This window comes from Sebastes fasciatus, chromosome 17, assembly GCF_043250625.1.
Source record: "Sebastes fasciatus isolate fSebFas1 chromosome 17, fSebFas1.pri, whole genome shotgun sequence".
Classification (NCBI taxonomy): domain Eukaryota; kingdom Metazoa; phylum Chordata; class Actinopteri; order Perciformes; family Sebastidae; genus Sebastes; species Sebastes fasciatus.
The window spans coordinates 20,194,120-20,212,790 of NC_133811.1; the positions used below are offsets into that span (position 1 = coordinate 20,194,120).

Below are 18,671 nucleotides of genomic sequence, written 5' to 3' on the forward strand. Positions count from 1 at the left end.
CAGAGTGTTTAACCTGCTGCCAGCAGCGGATTGTTTGTTTGCAAAAATACTATTTCAAGCACCCAAAAGAGATAAAGGTAAAGGAGTAGAAAGATCGAAAGAAGGTCATTCCTCCCTTTATCTTATTTAATTTGGAGCACTGCCACTATCTGCACCCCTGCTTCAGTCAGAATTATTATCTCTGGTTCCTTCAGAATTCAGCTACTAAAGTGGAACCACCTTCAAAAGGAATTCAGGCCATTACGTAAAATAAAATTACTTTTATAAGATTTAAAGTAATGTGTTTGACTTTGATTTGTGTTTGATAGACTATGTGGGAACCTGCTGTTCCTGCTTTTGTTTCCTATAAAGAAAGAAACATTTTAGTGTGTTTTGCACCTTTAACCATTCTCCATTGAATGTTTTTTTTCTTTTTTATCTCCCTCTTCTATATTTTATTAAGTCTTTGTTTATACCTTCTCTTGAGGCACTATGTAAACTATCTGCGGTAAGTGTAAACGAAGGTAAAACGCGTATTATTGTCATATTATAGAGAGGAGAAAAACAACCAGTGGCGATAATGTGAGTGCAGAGGAGAGGATGAAAAACAGCAGAAGTGAAGAGAGGTTGAGGAAGAGGGGAGTGAAGCGAAATCTCTGCTGACTTGTTAGTCACATGGCAGCATGTTCTAGGATGAAGAACATGTTCTCCAGGCCATGTTCTGAGGAAAATGATTACTTCTGGGAGCTGTGTGTCTGCGTGTGTATGTACGTCCATGCCTGTGTGTGCTTTCTATGTTTGCCCGTGCCTCTGAACACATGGAGGTGTCAATGCATATTGTATGAATGTGGGTTATGTACATTTATGTTTGAGGTTAACATGGTCTGATGTTTCTTTGATATCACGCAAACCAGTGTTCTGATTTTTTTCAAAGTGGGTGCCTCCAATTACAGACAAATAACTAACTACTGGCCTACAATTAGAGAGAAAATTCACCCACAGCACTTATGAGAGCTGGGACGATACACCTATTTCCCAATTCGACACTATTACGATATTTGGGTGCCGATTAGATATGTATTACGATTTTAAGTATTGCGATTCAATATTACAATTTATTGCGATTTTTGTTAACTTTTTTAAGTTGAAAAAGTTGAATCATACACTTCTAGGGACATTTACTTTGGAAAATATCTAAATCCATAGAGTTAAGATGTTTGATTTTCAGCATGTATGTAGTCAGAGATGTCCTGAAGTCAGATACTGTATATAAGTCATTGTCATTTTTTATTATTACTTTTCCAGCAACCCAAAAACCAAAGAATAAAGACATTTCCCTCACAAATTAGTGGTATTTTACTTTTAATTTATAAGGGACATGTACTGTTTTATACCTCTGCCGTTTGAATGCATTTAACATCAATGTCAGTATATGGGTGCTCTACAGTTGTAGCGTCGGCTGATTTGACCACAGAGATGAGATTGACGGCTGGTTTGACTGTACGTTACTGCAATACGATAACGTGTCATGTCCATGACAGAGTCAGCATGCGGCTTTAGCCATGATGTCTAGCTCTGATTTTCCTGGCAATGTGTGAAACCCAAAGTGTTTCCATACTCTACTGAATGTGTAGTGTTTACCACGTTGGATTTAAAATGTGAGGATGCAGGTCGTATCCATGTGGAAACTCTGCTGTTTTGTACACTCTCGTTTCGGCTTTCTGTAGCCGACTGCGGTCTGTTTTGGTTGACGGATACGGAACAGATATGACGTCACATTACTCTGACTACAACCATAAAAGCCGTAACTTCCTTCCTAAAATACCTCTGTATAGACTCAAATGAAGCCAATATATCTATTCTGGCATTAAAAAAATCTATTTCAAAATCATAAAAAAAAAGAATTGTGATACACCCACCCACACACTTAATATAACTGCAATACTATATGTGATGAACTTGTGTCATACAATTAGTGTTCTCATGTCAGAAAATGTAATTTTATATGGTGGCTTCAGAGTAAATCAGCATGGAATAGAATAGAATAAAAAAGGTGATATAAAACCTATTATCTCCAAATTGATACTTCTATCTATTTACATTTTTGCGACTATTTTGTTCACTACTTACTGCAGTTGTCCTCATAAAGGTCAAATGTAATATAAAAATAACAACGAGAGAAGCTGAATGAAGATGAACAAGGAAAAGGTGGTGCAGAAGAAGATGGAGGAGGAGGAGGAGGAGGAGGAAGAGGAAACAAAAGGAATAATTCTTCGACAATGACCATGCTGAGAAAGAACAGTGGGTGAGCGTGTGAGTGCATGTGTATGTCTAAGTGCTGCGATAATCTGTAATTCTGTCTCATCAGCAAAATATCAGACTGCCTTCGACATCATGCTAAATAATACATCATTCTCTTTCCGTTTCACGTACACATGCACGTATATACACACTGTATGGTATGTGCTGGTGTATGAATTAGTTATGACCTGACAGTCTTCAGAGGAAGGGGAGAAAATGTTCAAGGATAACTTCAAAGTGCATCCCACCAAGCAGACTGAAAAGGATAGAGCCCCGCAAATTGCAAAATTCCCTCCTATACAGCGATCAGTGAATTAACCTTTTTCATGTATTTCTGTCTTACAATGTAATAATACAGTGTGGTAATCCATCCATCTATCCATTCATCCTTTCTCTAAAGCATATCCAGCTCCAAGGTGCAGCAGGTTACGCAAAGCAGTCCAGACGTCATCCTCCATCCACATCCTCCAGTTCCTCCTGGGCTCCCGAGGGAAGAGTCCCGAGGCGTTCGCAGGCCAGGTGGGATATGAAAGCCCTCCAGCATCTGCTGGGTGTGCCCCAGGGTTGCCTCCTGGTTTGACGTGCCTGGAATAACTCCACAGCAACATGTCCAGGAGGCTTCCCCATCAGATGCACCAGATGACGTCAATTCATTTCAATGTGAAGGAGTCTGAGCTCCTTCCACATTTCTTGGCTCCTCATGCCATCCCTAAGGGTGATCCCAGTCACGTTGTAAAGCAACCTCATTATTTCAGTCATGACCTGGGGAGCTCACGACCAAAGGTGAGGGTTGGAGCATACATCTTTTTGGTAAATCCAGAATTTCGCCTTCCTCTACACAGCAGTCTGTGAAAAATGGCTATATCACTTCTGATACTGCTCTAATAATCTGCTTATTGTTCTCATGCTCTAACTTAACTCTATCTTAAACAGGATATATCATTGTATTAAAATAAGTAGAAGTTTGGTTTTGTTATGCTATGTTCACACTGCGAGCGACAAAGCAACAAAACTGCAAAAGTGTGGTCAGCTACATTGTCGGCGGGTCACAGTTGAAGTGTTGCTCAGGTGCTCGTTGACGTATTTAGTGTGTTAAATAGCACTTGCATTTAACTAACAGCATTTCTTTTAGATGGAACGGAACAGGGTGAAACAAAAAAACATACGATTGGTTGATGCTTCACCGTGTGATTGGATCGCTGTAAAAAATTTAGATCAGCTCAACTTTATTTGTAGGGGCGTCAGTTTGTTGCTTCCTGTCGCCAGCCTCCATTGAAATGACTTGTAGCCTGTTGCTGTGTTGCTCGTAGTGTGAACACAGCATTAGATTATAACAACAAAATTGCAAGATTGTAACTGGCATCACACATGGAGGTAGTAGTCTAACTCTTAGATACCATTTACACATGTGGGATCTGTATCTGGATACATTATTTGATGATAGCATCTGGGTCTTTGCATTTGCACATGATATTACTAAGCATTTATGTTATCTCATTATCAAGATTTTTAGATATTTTTTTAACCCACATATTAACTATTAAGTAGGGATGGGTCATGACTTTCGAATTTTTGAATAGTAATTAAAAATACTGAATAGTTTATGTTACGTCTTGTCTCAAAAAAATACATTTTGTCTTGTTATTACTGTCGCAGGCGCTGCCTTAAAACGTGTGTGGCACGCTCAGTTTGGCGCAGGTGTGTATGTGCGGCGCCACGCCCCCCCGTAGTTACAACCGGGAGATGTGTTTGAGCGGCGGAGCATCGTAAAACACACTTCATTCAAACTCAACAGAAACAAAATAAATCTTATATCATAAATCCTATCTTATATTGAGTTGTACTTGTAAACAACAATTCCACCAATAATGATGATGAGCAGGTATTTTTTACACACTTCCTATCTTTAAATGTATTGTAGACAATGCTAAAGCAAAAACCCTAAAAAATCTCAAATCTGAAATGGCTCCAGTAACAGATTAGGCAGAAGGATTACACGGAGTAAGGATGACTTGCCAAAAACTGTCCATACCAGGGTGGATCATTCCTTCTGAGAAAATCTCCTCCTCTCTGTATAAATTTACAGCCAAAACTGTGTGTTGTGGACTGTACGAGATGCTGAATATAGAAAGACAGACAGATCATCAGCATAATGTTGCATTTCTGCAAATGCCAAGTGTAGTCTGACTCTCCCTTTCTCTCTCTCACACACACACACACACACACACACACAGAGTAAGTCAAACAGATGAATGTATCAGCAGCAAGAAACTCTTCAGATAAGTCCCCTGGAGCAAACTCTCTTTGTGTCGCACACACAGACACACACACACACCCATAGAGATGCACAATCACACGGAATGAACATGAGCCAAGTAGCAAGCGGAAACTAGTGCCAGTGAATAAATCTGGGACAACTGCTTGGACATACAAGTAGCACAAACACACACACTTGCACACGCATCAACAAGAGACGCAGCATGTGTGCAGACTTAAACCAAGGCACTTTGCAATCAGTGATATTGTCATTATGCGGCACACCAGACACACATATCAACAAATTGAACACCCACCAACCATCCGACCTACATCCAGACGAGCACAAAGGCCCACAGAAGGATGCAGAGGAACACACAGAGAGACAGTTAAGCAGTGTATCATTTCCACAGCAACCAGCTGTGACCAACAATGTGTGTGTATGCGTGTGTGTGTGTGTGCATGTGAATGTTAGCAAGCTGACATCTGAAAGTTAGTGAACAGAATTGTACAAACATACATTCAATTTACATTAAATATTATACCAGTTATTTTTACGTTGGCATGGAAGCCTGAATACATTTCTTAATGGGGAACATTCCCTCCTGTAAATATGGGCATAAATGGCTGACTCTAATTCATAATACTGCTTTAAGTATGTGTGCCTTGTATTTAAATGATATTTCCACACTCTCTATTATAGTTTTAGTTTCTTGAAAACCCATCTCCTGTGCTATCTTGGTTACAGTGCATTCTGTAATAAGCCATAACCAGATTTAGTATTAATATCCCAGCAGTACACAGGACTATAAAATAAATACTACATGACCATGACTACGTCTCATACACCATCTGTGTACCTCTGCAACTTTAATATATACACTGCAACTGATGTGTAAGAATAAGTGTATGATTATAATGTTGATATCACACCCATGCGTAATGACTTTGTAAAACCTAAACGTGAGTAATGTGAATTATTTACTGCCTAAATAAACGTCTTGCACTGTGTCCTTTAAAATGACATATGGGGTCATATGTACGTGAATCTTTTGGATAAAACAGTACCGTCATCTTTTCAGCTGTTGACATCTCACATATCTGCTCAGTGAATAAGCAAGGAGCTGCATAATTGTGTACTTATTTGTTTTGTTGGTGTGCTCAGTGTCATGTGTGTGCCTCCGGTAGACAATTTTACGCTCCTCTGTTTTATGCTCCGGAACTAACTGCCTCATTGAGGACATCAAAGTTTTTTCTAATCTAAATCTAATCTGAAATCGTTAATGCACACAGGACATGGTGCTGATACATAGTGAGTTCTAATTTTAACCATCACTTCAACTATTCATATCTCTTCTTTCATCTGTGAAAATGGTACCGTGGTGTTTACTCAGGCCCTAAAGGGAGAGGGCAAAAGGGGACGCGTTAGCTACTCCTGGAATGGGACAAGTTCCCTCGCTTTTTCTTTGTTAAAATGTTCAAACTCCATGGTAAAAAAAGAACAAATATAACAACGTCAATACATACTGAACACTGATTTTTCATTATATGAAATCCCATGTGTCAGAGAAAGAAAATATGTCTGTTTTAGCTGAAGTTAAATCATATGAGCATATACAGTAAGATGTTTTAGTTTCCAAACACTTGGTTTTGGTGGGTCAAAATGGATCTGGAGCTGCAATGATTAATCAACTAGGTGTTAACTATTAAATTAATTGTCAACTATTTTGATTATCGATAAGGTGGGAGTCATTTTTAAAGAAAAAAAAGTCAAAATTCTCTGATTCAAGCTTCTTAAATGTATATTGTACATTGTACAATGTAATATTTTCTGGTTTCTTTACTCCTCTATGACGGTAAACTGAATATCTTTGAGTTGTGGACAAAACAAGACATTTGAGGACGTCATCTTGGGATTTGGGAAACACTGATCCACATTTTCTGACATTTTATAGACCAAACAACTAATGGATTAATTGAGAAAATAACCAACAGGTTAATCAACAATGGAAATAATCGTTAGTTGCAGTCCTAAATGGATTGATTTGCAAAACTGGGTAGATTGGTCTTCTCTGATATAAAAATGACCACAAAACTTCTGCGTCAGTCCCTGCAAGCCTTTATATAATACAGAGCCTTCAGTATGCTCTCATTTTGTGTCATGCCCTGTCCATGCTTTTCTCTCTCTCTCAGGATTTGACAACCTGCCATCTTGAAAAGGAATGAACTTGTCACCCATTAGGATGTCCTTTCCTGTGCTGAGTGGAAAGGAGTCAAAAAATGGGGATTGAGTTCAGAACATGGCAGTTTTCCTTGAAAACTTTCAGAATCTGAACGGCCTTTCAAAGGAATTGAATTGAATAGAAAGCACGTACTCTAAGTCTGCAACATAAAAGAACACCTTACTTTAAGTCCCCTTAGTTAGTATTTATAAGCAGTATATACATGTTTAGGGTACAGTAAGCAGATATAAGTGTTTATTAATGTATTTGTTAACAACTATAACTCCACATAACCAGATGCTGGTGTATGAACAGATAATGAATGACAATACTGTAAAACACCGTTGTAATTATATAAAATACGTCTTCATGTCGGAACTTATAATTGTTGACAAATACTGCACATTCATAAACACTTAGAAATGTCTGCTTACAATTACATTATAGTGTGTTAAAATCAATTTGTTAAATATTTATACAGCTCACACATGCTAAATAGGAGGACTTAAGGTAAAGTGTTACCAAAAGAAAAACATATGACTTTATGTTTGAGGTTCTATGTGTTGCATTTTGTTTTCTCTACGTATTATGTGTCTAGCAAATATCAACAGGGGTTGCTTCAGGTAAACAGCACACAGCGCACCTGCTCAATTACTTCTGCATTGAAAAACAAAGGGTTCTACCGAGGGAGTTCCTGCTGTCTGAATGTCTTTCTTTCTCACATGGCTCACACCCACAGTATGTGGACTTTTATCTGACATTTAGTAAGTCGCCAGTGGTTGTTATTTACCTTGTTCATTTTTCTGCACTATAGATGTCAACACTGAAGCACAGCCTATACATTCCCACATACCACCTGACCCCACGCACACAGAAACACAAACACATACACATAGAGACACTGTCTGACCTTCATAGTTGAGCTTGAAGCCGTGTGCAGAGACGGCAAAGTCACTGGTCAACCTCAACGAGAAGACGTTTCCTGTACTGGTGACAGGGGGAGGGACCTGGAAGCCTGTTAGCCTGTAGAAACACAGAGAAGAGTATGTTGACATTATCAGCAAATTACCAGACACATTAAACATTCATGAAAAACAATAACCCTTCTATTGTTGACTACACAAAAGGCCTTACAGCTTGTTAACCTATAGCAATAAAGAGATTAGCATATTGATGTGGTAAGAAACCCAACAGACACCTTCATCAGGTAAACACAAAAAGAACCGCATATTGTGCCTGGAAGAGTGCATATGGTATTTGTGAAAGCTTTGACTACCCTGTGATCATTTATTTTATCCAAGGCTGTCAAAGTTTAAATAACGCAATAACGGAAATTTGTTTTAACGCCACTAATTGCTTTAATGCATTAACGCAATTCCATCTTTTTGAGGTTGTAGCAGGCTCAGTTTTAAAATGAAAGTGAAGGTACTGGAATATGAAATTAGAAAACCTAAGGAATCCACTCTAGCTTGTGCAGAAGGAGGCTAAATAACACTCCAAACTTACGCTAAAATTGTCATTGCCATTTTCAAGGAGTCCCTTGACCTCTGACCTAAAGATATGTGAATGAAAATGGGTTCTATGGGTACCCACGAGTCTCCCCTTTACAGACATGCCCACTTTATGATAATCAAATGCAGTTTTGGGCAAGTCATAGTCAAGTCAGCACACTGACACACTGACGGCTGTTATAACCTGTTGGGCTGCAGTTTGCCATGTTATTATTTGAGCATATTTTTTTATGCTAAATGCAGTACCTGTGAGGGTTTTGTCATTGTTTTGTGTTGTTAATTGATTTCAAATAATAAATATATACATATATTTGCATAAAGCAGCATATTTACCCACTCCCATATTGATAAGAGCATTAAATACTTGATAAATCTCCCTTTAAGGTACATTTTGAAAAGATAAGAAATGTGCGATTAACCACGATTAACTATGGACAATCATGCTATTAATCGCGATTCGATATTTTAATCAATTGACAGCCTTAATCTTCATCACTGGTCAATTAACCCATACTATACAATTCCAAAAACTGAAATGCCTGTCATACTTATTTTATTACTGAAATTCTATACAGGTTATGTTGTTAACTTTTGGATGTTATCCACAATCTATGCATTTTACTTTCTGTTAAATCAATTAATCAAATACAAAACATTATCTTTGAATACATTTAGTGAAGTTTAATACAAAACGTGCATATTAGCTGTATTTTCAAGAAACCGTGAGACATCCATAACGATACTTCCAGTTTGATTACAGTCCGATGTTACATGTCTGATGTTTGCTCTTACGAGTACCGCTGCCTGGCATAGAGCCTTTGGGCAGAACACAAACAACTCTCCATTATTATTTGAAAACACAAAGAAGGGCTGCACCAAACCCTACTACTAGATAAAATAATATATATTTAAATAAACCAAGCCACAAGATCAAAGTATAGCAACAAAAAAGTCAAGTAAGGAGGCAAAGCCGCCTTTAATCTGTACTCCACGTTTTGAGTGTGTCCTCCAAAAAGAAGCTTGCACACAACTGTCCAGGTATGCACTCAACTTTTAGATTCATTGAGTTAAACGGAAGAAGAGAGAAGGAGGAATGGAAGGCCAGCTTTTTTCCAGGTATGGACAAGAGCCAAACCTTTCTGCCACTGCAACACATTTTGTTCTTGTCCTCCAGCTACCATTCTTCATTTTATTTCGCCTCCCTCCTTCCTTCCTTTTCCTCCCTTCCTCTTTCATCTCTCCTCCTCCTTCTCTTCCTCTTACCTCAATTCACTCGCACCAGCCTTTCCTCTAGCATTAAGTCGCCTAGCTTCTTCTTTTTCTTTCCCTCCTCCACACTTTCTCTGCTCTTCTCTCTAGCCCCTTTTTTTACGCAGAGATTCCACAATACTGCCGTAAAGAAGACCCGCCATTACGCCCGTTTCGCTTTTTCACTCTGAACCAAACAACGGCGGCATAATGCTGCCCCAGTGTGTGATTTTAAATAGCATGCCAGCATTTGCGGAAGCAAAAGAGGCGTCACCTGTAACACAGGACCGTCTGCGTCTAGTGTGTGTGTGTGTGTGCGTAGTACCACAATGCCAGCTGTCCCTTTTACACAGACATCGATTTGGCTCTGTGACTACATACAGTACACTGCCAGCTTAGCGGCAGAGCAACACTGCCCCCCCATTCCATGTCCGTACCTTTTACACACAACAGGAACCGTGCAGCGGTCCCACCTTGAACAGGCTGTGTGAAAGGGTCTACTGTGGCATTTACCCACCTAAATCAATCTTCTTCCTCTCCGCCTTTCCCTGGCATTCATACCTTTTTTTTTTCCTCGGTCTTTTTCATTTCCCTTTCCTACATCACCTCTCTTTTCAACCTACATTCACGTCCATCCCTCTTCTAACCCTACAGACCTTCTCCCTCTGGCATCTGTCTCTCTTTATTTATTACCTCCCCCTCCATCCCAGTCAGAGTGTGATACTTTTAAACATGGGTTAACATAAATCTCTCGGATCTTTCAGCATTACATGTGTTGCCTTGTTTATTTTATTGGAACTGATTCAATAGCTATCCATTAGATAGTCATTAGTTCCAGATTGTTCCTTACTTACTCCTCAGAACTGCGTGTACCGCATTATTAAGTGTTTTCTTCTTCCGCACTCAATGTGCTTCCTGCCTTATCTTTCATAATGCAAAGAAGAAAACATGTATATCTAACACTTGACACGGGGGACAAATCCAATGTTCTCCGAGCAATATGTTTACCTGTGAGTTGTTAAACTGGCCAATGTGATTGTGGCAGGAAATATTATGTCTGACCTCTACCCACCACAAACAAGGAAGCCTTAGATAACATGCATCTCCAGTAATGATTAAGTGTTTTTGAAATATTTTCAACATCCACATTCAATGCATTGAATTCCTTCAATCTATATTCTCCTGCCCCATCCCTGCCCTCATCTTTCTTCACAATATGTCCTCATCTTTTCTATCAGAAAAACAACCACAACCAACCATTTCTTTAAGAGCCTGGCCTCTCTCAGCCCCCTATCTATACATCCTCTCAACCCTTCGTTCATCTTCTTCCTCGCCCTCCTACCTTGCTTTCATCCTCCATTGTGGACCTATTTTATCACCTTTCCTCTCATCTTTTCATCTCTCAATTCTCCTCTTTATTTCTTTCAACCCTCTCACCTCCTCCTTTTCATACTGTACTCATTTTCTACCCGTTTCTAACCTCTCTTTTCATTTTTCTAATTTTCCCTCTCCACTCGTTTGCCATCTCCCGTCCCTCCTCCCATTTTCCTTTCATAGTTAACTTGAATTTGTTCCTCTCCTGCACATGCACTTTCCTCTAATCATTCTGTCCACCTTTTCTGCTCATCCAAACTGCGCTTCACCCCAAATAACATGCTTCTATCTCTCATGTCAATTTGCTTCCCCTTGTTGTCAGTTCCCAGTCTCTTTCAGTTGGCTCTTCTTTGCTGACTTACTCATTTTCTATTTCTTCTTTCTCTCTCATCTAGTCCAATACCACTCAAAGCACGAATGGTGGCCACTTTCTTAAAAGCACCCAACCATCTCTTTAATCTCACCTTCTGTTCCTAATCCATATCTTCTCTGTTTTTCTGTCTCTGCTGCCTTCTTATTTTTGGTTCATTCTCTCCTTTCATCTCCGCTCATTTAATATATCTTCCTCTCGCACTTTATGCTTTAACAATGTGCTTTCATTTCTCTTATTTCACTGCCCTTGACTTTCTTTCCCCTTCCCTATGTTAAGACCAACATACAGTAAACACGTTAGTCATGATGTGCGTGTAATGAAGCACGGGGTGTAACAATGCTTTACCTCCAAAGCAAATGATCTCTGCATGTTCGCATGCAAACTTTTCAGCTGTGTTACTGTAAATGCTATAGCACCAAAACATAATGGCTAGATGTGTAGCAATATATGCAATTTCTGCAATCTGGCAATCCTGAAAGCAGAGTAAAATGCAAATTATTTGTAAAGGAAGATGTAGTAAAGCACGCAGGTTTGGAAATACTATCAGTGTGGAACCTTGGTGACCAGCCCCGTCTCCTAAAAATTATGCCAACATACAACTGAACTGCATACTCAATTACATTTGGAGGGAAATGTATTTTGTTGCAGTTTGCCATTGACGTTTGTCTGTAATGATAGTTCGCGGAAGGAAGCATCAAGTGACGTAGTACAACGAATGACGCGAAGAGCAGGTGACATACTATACAGAGCGACCGTTATTGAAAGTTACGTGGAATAATAACGAGTATAACAAGAAAGTCCACTATGTCTGGTTGGGAGGTGTGGTGGATGGGTCAAGCAAGCACATGACTTTCCCCCAGGAGACCGCTGTTCGTGTCCAGTGCGAAAGTCAATATTCACTGACATAATCATTTTAAGCCAAATCATGATGTTTTTTTTACTAAACTTAACCCAGTAGTTTTGTTTCCTAAACCTTACAAAGTAGTTTTGTTGCATTTTTAGTAGTCGTTTAAAACCATGATGTTTTTTACTAAACATAACTAGGATTGGGCTTCGGAGGTTGTTTTTTGGGGAGATGTTCGTCATATTTTCTGCCTCTGAAGTGAGCCGCTGCTCTGCAGGCAGAGAGAGAAACAGCGGGGGAAAACAACATGCAGAGTCTGCATATTATATACAGTATATCTAACTCTGTGAAATAAGGGTTTATTTGGACCAAACCAGAGTTGGTGATTGCTGGAAAGACTAACCAAGTCTTTTTTTTTGTGAGTTTTATTTTGTTTCAGTCGAGGTTGAATGAAGTGTGTTTTACGATGCTGATCTCTCAGCTGAAACTACGGCAGCGGGGGAAGGGGAGTGAGTAGTTGTAGTTGTTGAGTAGCATTTTCACAGTAAACACTATTGTCAGAGGCGGTAATGCATCACAAATAGAACAGTGGTATGAATTGTCATGGTCCATCAAAGAAATAGGCATGTCATAACAATTGCTAAATATAAATTAGTGGATGCTAGAATTTTAATCAGTGAAGTAAACAACTATAGTTGACAAGGAAACAATTTTTTGCTGTATAAAGTGTACAGTAGTTGCAGCATAATTGCACACTAATTAAAAAGTAAGTGTGACATAATCTGACCAGGGCAGCTGACCCGTTAACCAGATCACAAATCCAATTGCATCCGTCTTGCATTTCTCACATACATGCAAATCAGGGTGGGCCCCATTCTAGTACAGAGGGTGGTGGTAACGCAGCTGTTCGGTAACGCCACAAGAAGAAGAATGTAGCAGTTTAGTTGCATCAATTCCAGTTTATTATTTTTATATTACAACTATTCGTCAAGTGGCACAAACACACTGATGACCTGCATTTACAGACAGAGTTTTGTCTCGTCTCCGTGGGCACTCATGCCGCTCGCTCACCCATACAGATCACTGCTCTCACCTACACACATTATTCAGTGGTTACAACAATACAACGACACATCTTTGTCACATTTCAATTCAACAAGATGTGTTGTTCCAAAAGGCAATCACCACTAAAAATAAAGAAAATGGAAGATCCTTTTGAAACGTCGTGTGCATTCATGTTATTCTAAGGAGCTTCTTGATAAAAACACAGCCAGCATAGGAAAAAAAGCAAATACGGTGTTATGTAAATAAGCCTCGAACCATTCTCTTACGCTTCCTCTCCAATATCTTATTTGTAATGCTTCACTCCTGCAGAAACAAACTTTTAACACACACACGCACACACATACACACCCTATATATACTCTATTTCCTGTGTTACAATTTATCTTTGGATTTATGCGTTTTGAGATTTATGAGGTAAAACCAAAATTCTTTAACAGAAAGTGAAAGAGAGATGGAACAGATGGTGTCTGACATTCAAGGTCTTTTCCTGTGGGAGTGTGTGTGCACTGGTGTATGCACGTGTGTGTGTGTGTGTGTTTGTGTATAGAGTGAAATCACATTAGCAAGTGAATGAAGAACTAGCTAATATCAGCAGAGTGCTTTCTCTCACACACACATACACAAACATAAGGGGCGTCACACAAGATCACACACACAAACACAGATAGAGACACACCATTCTCTTTATTTTCTTCAAAAAAGCAACCATGCAGTCTGGCTAATGCGATTGTCAGACCCCCCCCTCTCTGTTTCTCCTTCTCTTTTTCTCTCCTTCCCTTGTATCTGATGGTGTCTTTATTGCCAAGAGGGAAAGGAGATTTTTCATTATTATTACTGCCATGAAAGAACGGGGAGACAGGGTTGAAAGAGATAAACTGTAAAAAGAAAAGAAAAGAAAAAAGGATGGACGGGCGGACAGAATGAGGCAAGTGGTGCAGAGTTGAGGTTTTTTGTGTCATGTCGAAAAATAATTTCTCGGATCAAATCATATCTGATGTGTACTGCATCGTTTAATCACATCAAAGAGTCATCTGATACGGACCTACAGACCATGCACTCTCGTATGCTTGGGATAGATATTCATGGAGCGGTGTGAGTGTCTGTCTGGACGTGAAATGAACCCGTTTCATGCATAATTATGTTTATATAGATTACATTTCACTTCACTTTACTGACAGCAACTATTTTCTGGCATAATGACATTGTCTTGCTGACCAGCTTTGATGAACATACAGCATGGGTTTTGATTTACATGTTTATGTTTTTCTTTTCAGAACAGGCATATTACCTATAATAAAATATATAGTAACAATATTGTCATCCATAGAAGGGGGGGCAACAGAAATAGTCTGAGAAACAGTCAGTTTAGGGTGGTTTGGGGAGGGTGGGCTTGTAGTTGTAGTGTTCAAATTAACCTTGAACAACATACTAAACCTACCTGATCTAGGCACAGTATCCATCCTAAAGCCAAGTTCACACTACACAACTTTCAAAGTTGTCAGATCATAGTACTGTTCACACTACACACAATTTAATGTCTTGTAATCGTGAGTCTTTAAGTCATTGTGTTTTAAAAACTACATAACTGACCGGTGACAGGGGGTCACAGCTACGGCATGGATTAGGTGTGTAATGACACGGAGTGGTAACTGTTCGTTCAAAACAACAACGGCGGCTCCTGAAGAGGTTAGCGTAAATGCCTCAATGGCATCAGTTATATCAGAACTGGAGCGTTATTTCTTTATTGAAAGAAGATAAAGAACGGCACTGAAAGCTTTTCTTGATGGAAAAGATTTTTTCGCTCCTCTACCAACTGGCGCTTCGGCAAGACTTTGATTGACAGATGGTTCATCCACCTGCCAAGGATTTTTTGAAAGTGCCTGCCCTTTTCCAAACAGTTTCCAATGACGGCTTCTCAGATGGTTCTGTGAAACGAACCATCTGGCGGGTCAGGTTACCACAATGTGCTCACTGTTACACAATCGAGCAAAGTAACAAAGAATGGTGGTCAACAGCAAGTAAAATGTAGTGCAGAGGCACAGATTACAGCAATTGAAACGCACATAACACAATAGTCAAATACATTTTTGTCATGAACAGAGTGACAGACATTATTAAATCAAATCTTAGGTAGGTCAGGCTGTTAGGCAATACTGCAGTACCTTAAAACACATGTATAAATTACAGAGATATTGAGCGACTTGATGTCACCAACCTTAAGGCCAAAGTACTTGTTAAATGTAAAACAGAATTGGGTGCCAGTTTACATTTTTTTCTCATCAGAATTAATGGGGATAAGAGCTCAGTAATGAAGTCTGTTACTTTCCCTCAGCTGGTGTCAGTATGTGTAGCTACCAGTCCCTAACCACCAAAGTAGCAGTACCGAGAGACCACTGGGCATGTTTGCCTGTGAGCTATAGAAAGTGTGTACATCTGTGTGTGTGTGTGTGAGTGTGTGTTACGTGTACTTTAGTTTGTGTGTATTTTATTGAGTTGATACTGACCTAAAGCCTGACCTCACAAACCAAACTGCTCTGAATCTCTTCTTCCTCCATCTTTTCTTTTCCATCCCTCCCTCCCTTCCATCTCGACTCTACGACTCTTTCCATTGGGAGAACAGTAACTGTGTCAATTTACTGACCATTTACTTTATTTCCACTCGTCTCTCTTTCCCGTGAGACAGGTAGCTTTCGACATGTACACCAAGAAAGCCCCACTGCCCACTGCCTCTCTTCATACTCTTTTCTCTGCTTGTCTTCCCACTCAGAGCAAACATCAATCAATATTTTTGTCTTAATTGTGAACAGCAAAACTGAACTTTTTAGATTTTGCATGTTTTATACGACTATTTGGGGTTGAGCCTATATTATTGTCCCTTTTGTCCATTATTATAGTGTATTGGTGACACAAAGTAGTTGATTTAGCAGAGATGTGACAAAACAGACAGCAGACAGATGAGAGGGATAAAGTGTGAGGGGGCAGTATTGTTTGCTCCATGTTTTGGGGTATTTATATACATAATGAGTGACTCATAATAATGAGTCATTACACAATTTCACTTTTTTAATGCCTGCAGAAAATAGATCTGCAACTAAATTTAGGATTGAATTGGGAGAACACTTGTCTTATTTTATTTGACCCTAAAGGGTCATGTAACTCAAGAGATGAATATCCATTCATCCATCCATCATCTGTAACCGCTTATCCTATTCAGGGTTGTGGGGGGCTGAGGCAGGGTACTGCCTGGACAGGTCGCCAGACTATCACAGGCCTGACAGATAGAGACAAACAACCATTCATGCTCACATTCACACCTAACGGCAATTTACCCTAACCTGCATGTCTTTGGACTGTGGGAGGAAGCCGGAAAACTTCATTACATTTTCACTGTATTGCTTAAGTGTAGAGTCCATCACATTTTGATTTTGTTTTTGGTCAAACTGTCTAGCACTTTTACTAAAAAGTATTTAACTGTTAGGACATGTTTCTTGCTGGTAACCTGTGCTTTTCAAACAGAAATTAATGTAGCTGTCATGTATTACACCTGTGATGACATACTTGTTTAAACTTTATTATTCACCACTTAATGTTTTCTTTTGACTTCTGAACATTGTTAATATATGCAGATGATGCTGTGTTTTATCCTAAGTTCCAGTCCTACAAAGATAAAGACAATGTACAATGAGGATACTTTGAAGTCAAATACACTCTCTGCCAAAGCCATACATTATCTTTAAATGCAATTTATTCCAAAATGAAACCTGCCATATTTGATCCGTTTAACAGTTACGCAGACTTAATCAAACCCATACACACACTCCAATATTGTTTTTTTTATATTTTGAATGGTGTATTTACTTTATTTCTTTAACATCAGTTTCTTTTATTTCATTGCTGTTTCATCATGCAGTATTTAGTTAATATTCATATCATCAGACAAACTCTCTCTCTCTCTCACACACACACACACACACACACACACACAAGCACATATCAAGAAACCATAAAGTTCATTTATTTCAGACTAGGTGATGAATTTCTAACTTTGTGTTGAGCATGTTTCTGTCTTATGTCTCATCACTGTCTCTTGCCTATGTTTTACTGTGTGAGTCAAATAACATTACTAACGAATGTAACTAAACTTTCCTCGCAGGAGTAAGAGGATGAAGTGCATCGTCCACATTACAGACATTTTTACTAAAGAACAATTTTACACTTAGAACATGGATTTAAGATTAAATAATAAGAGTGAAGGTCATTACTGAAACACTTTAAGAAGATGACCTGTCATTATCTTCGGCACTAAAATATAATTTAATTTGTAACATATTGTAAAGGACGTCATAGCTGAGGCACCGAACCGTCTCTGTTTATTCAAAGGGAGTTTTTCAGGTAATTACTCTAATGAAGGATCATAAATAAAGTAAAAAAGCACATCAATACATCAAATTACTCTACTCCATTAATACATTTCACCTGAGAAATAGAGGTTAAATGTAGTTTAGCATTAGTAAACTAGTAAACTAGAAGGGGACTCGAAGAGCGCAGAGCTCCGTCGAGGCCATGCTCTATCTCGCAATGTTATCGAAAGTGAAAAATAATTTGTCTGTCCGCTCCGTGGTTCGGATCCGCTCCAAATTTAATGGATTCTTCCTGCTACAACCTTCCACCAAGTTTCATTCAAATGGGGCCGGTAGTTTTTCCGTAATACTGCTGCCAAACAAACAAACCGAACCCAAAAACACAACCTCCTCGCTGGAGGTAAATATTCAAAGTGACATGAAAAGAGCATTGTCCTCGTAAAAATATGTCTCCTCCTTCCCTCTCTTCCACTTCATGTCAGTAGATTTATTTCCTCTACTCGTGTCCAAAGTTCAGGGTCTGTAGTGAGTGATTGATTAACAACACCAGCCTGACTGACACACACACACAGTCATTTTTCAGTTTACAGTACATGTGGTCAATAGTCACTGGTGTGTCTTGTAAATCAGTCATTCCCTACCCCCCTGAACTGTGTCTGTGTGTGTGTGCCTGTGCATTTGTATGTGTGTGGGGGGGGGGGTCCTTGACCGTGGTGACATGCTATCCATTAAATTAGTCACACACACGTAAATTCACAAGATACAGATACACATAAACACACATAGGCCCCCTGGCCAGGTCACCCTTACACCCCACTCATTGACTGGCTCCATTCATCACAGAGAGAGAGAGAGAGAGAGAGAGAGAGAGAGTGAAGGACAGAAAGAGATGTTAGCTCGCTTAAGTCTCTAAAATGTATGAGTTAAATCAGAGTGAGAGGGAATCATTTTGTGTAATTGATTCACTGCACCATATCATATTTGTTGAGGCAAAACTAAAATATTTAACAATGAGACTGAACAGATATTCAGACTCAATGACCTCTGAAAACACACAAAAGATGAACACGCACACATTGATTCACAAAAATGGCAGAGTACACCTCCTCAACCTTCATACACATATGCTTGAATGCA

At 39.2% G+C, this 18,671-nt stretch overlaps 1 protein-coding gene and 1 long non-coding RNA gene across 9 annotated transcripts in view; one reads left to right on the plus strand and one right to left on the minus strand.

Moving 5' to 3' along the window:
• csmd3b (CUB and Sushi multiple domains 3b) overlaps positions 1-18,671 on the minus strand; it is a 408,609-nt gene that overhangs the window by 269,831 nt on the left and 120,107 nt on the right. For all 8 annotated transcript variants that reach the window (XM_074614488.1, XM_074614493.1, XM_074614494.1 and 5 more), the window contains one exon: positions 7,669-7,781. In XM_074614488.1, the coding sequence (XP_074470589.1) occupies positions 7,669-7,781 (113 nt within the window). The remainder of the gene's footprint in view (positions 1-7,668; positions 7,782-18,671) is intronic.
• LOC141754986 (uncharacterized) lies at positions 2,082-5,557 on the plus strand. The gene is made up of 2 exons (XR_012590747.1): positions 2,082-2,284; positions 2,681-5,557. It is a non-coding gene; the product is annotated as an uncharacterized LOC141754986 (long non-coding RNA).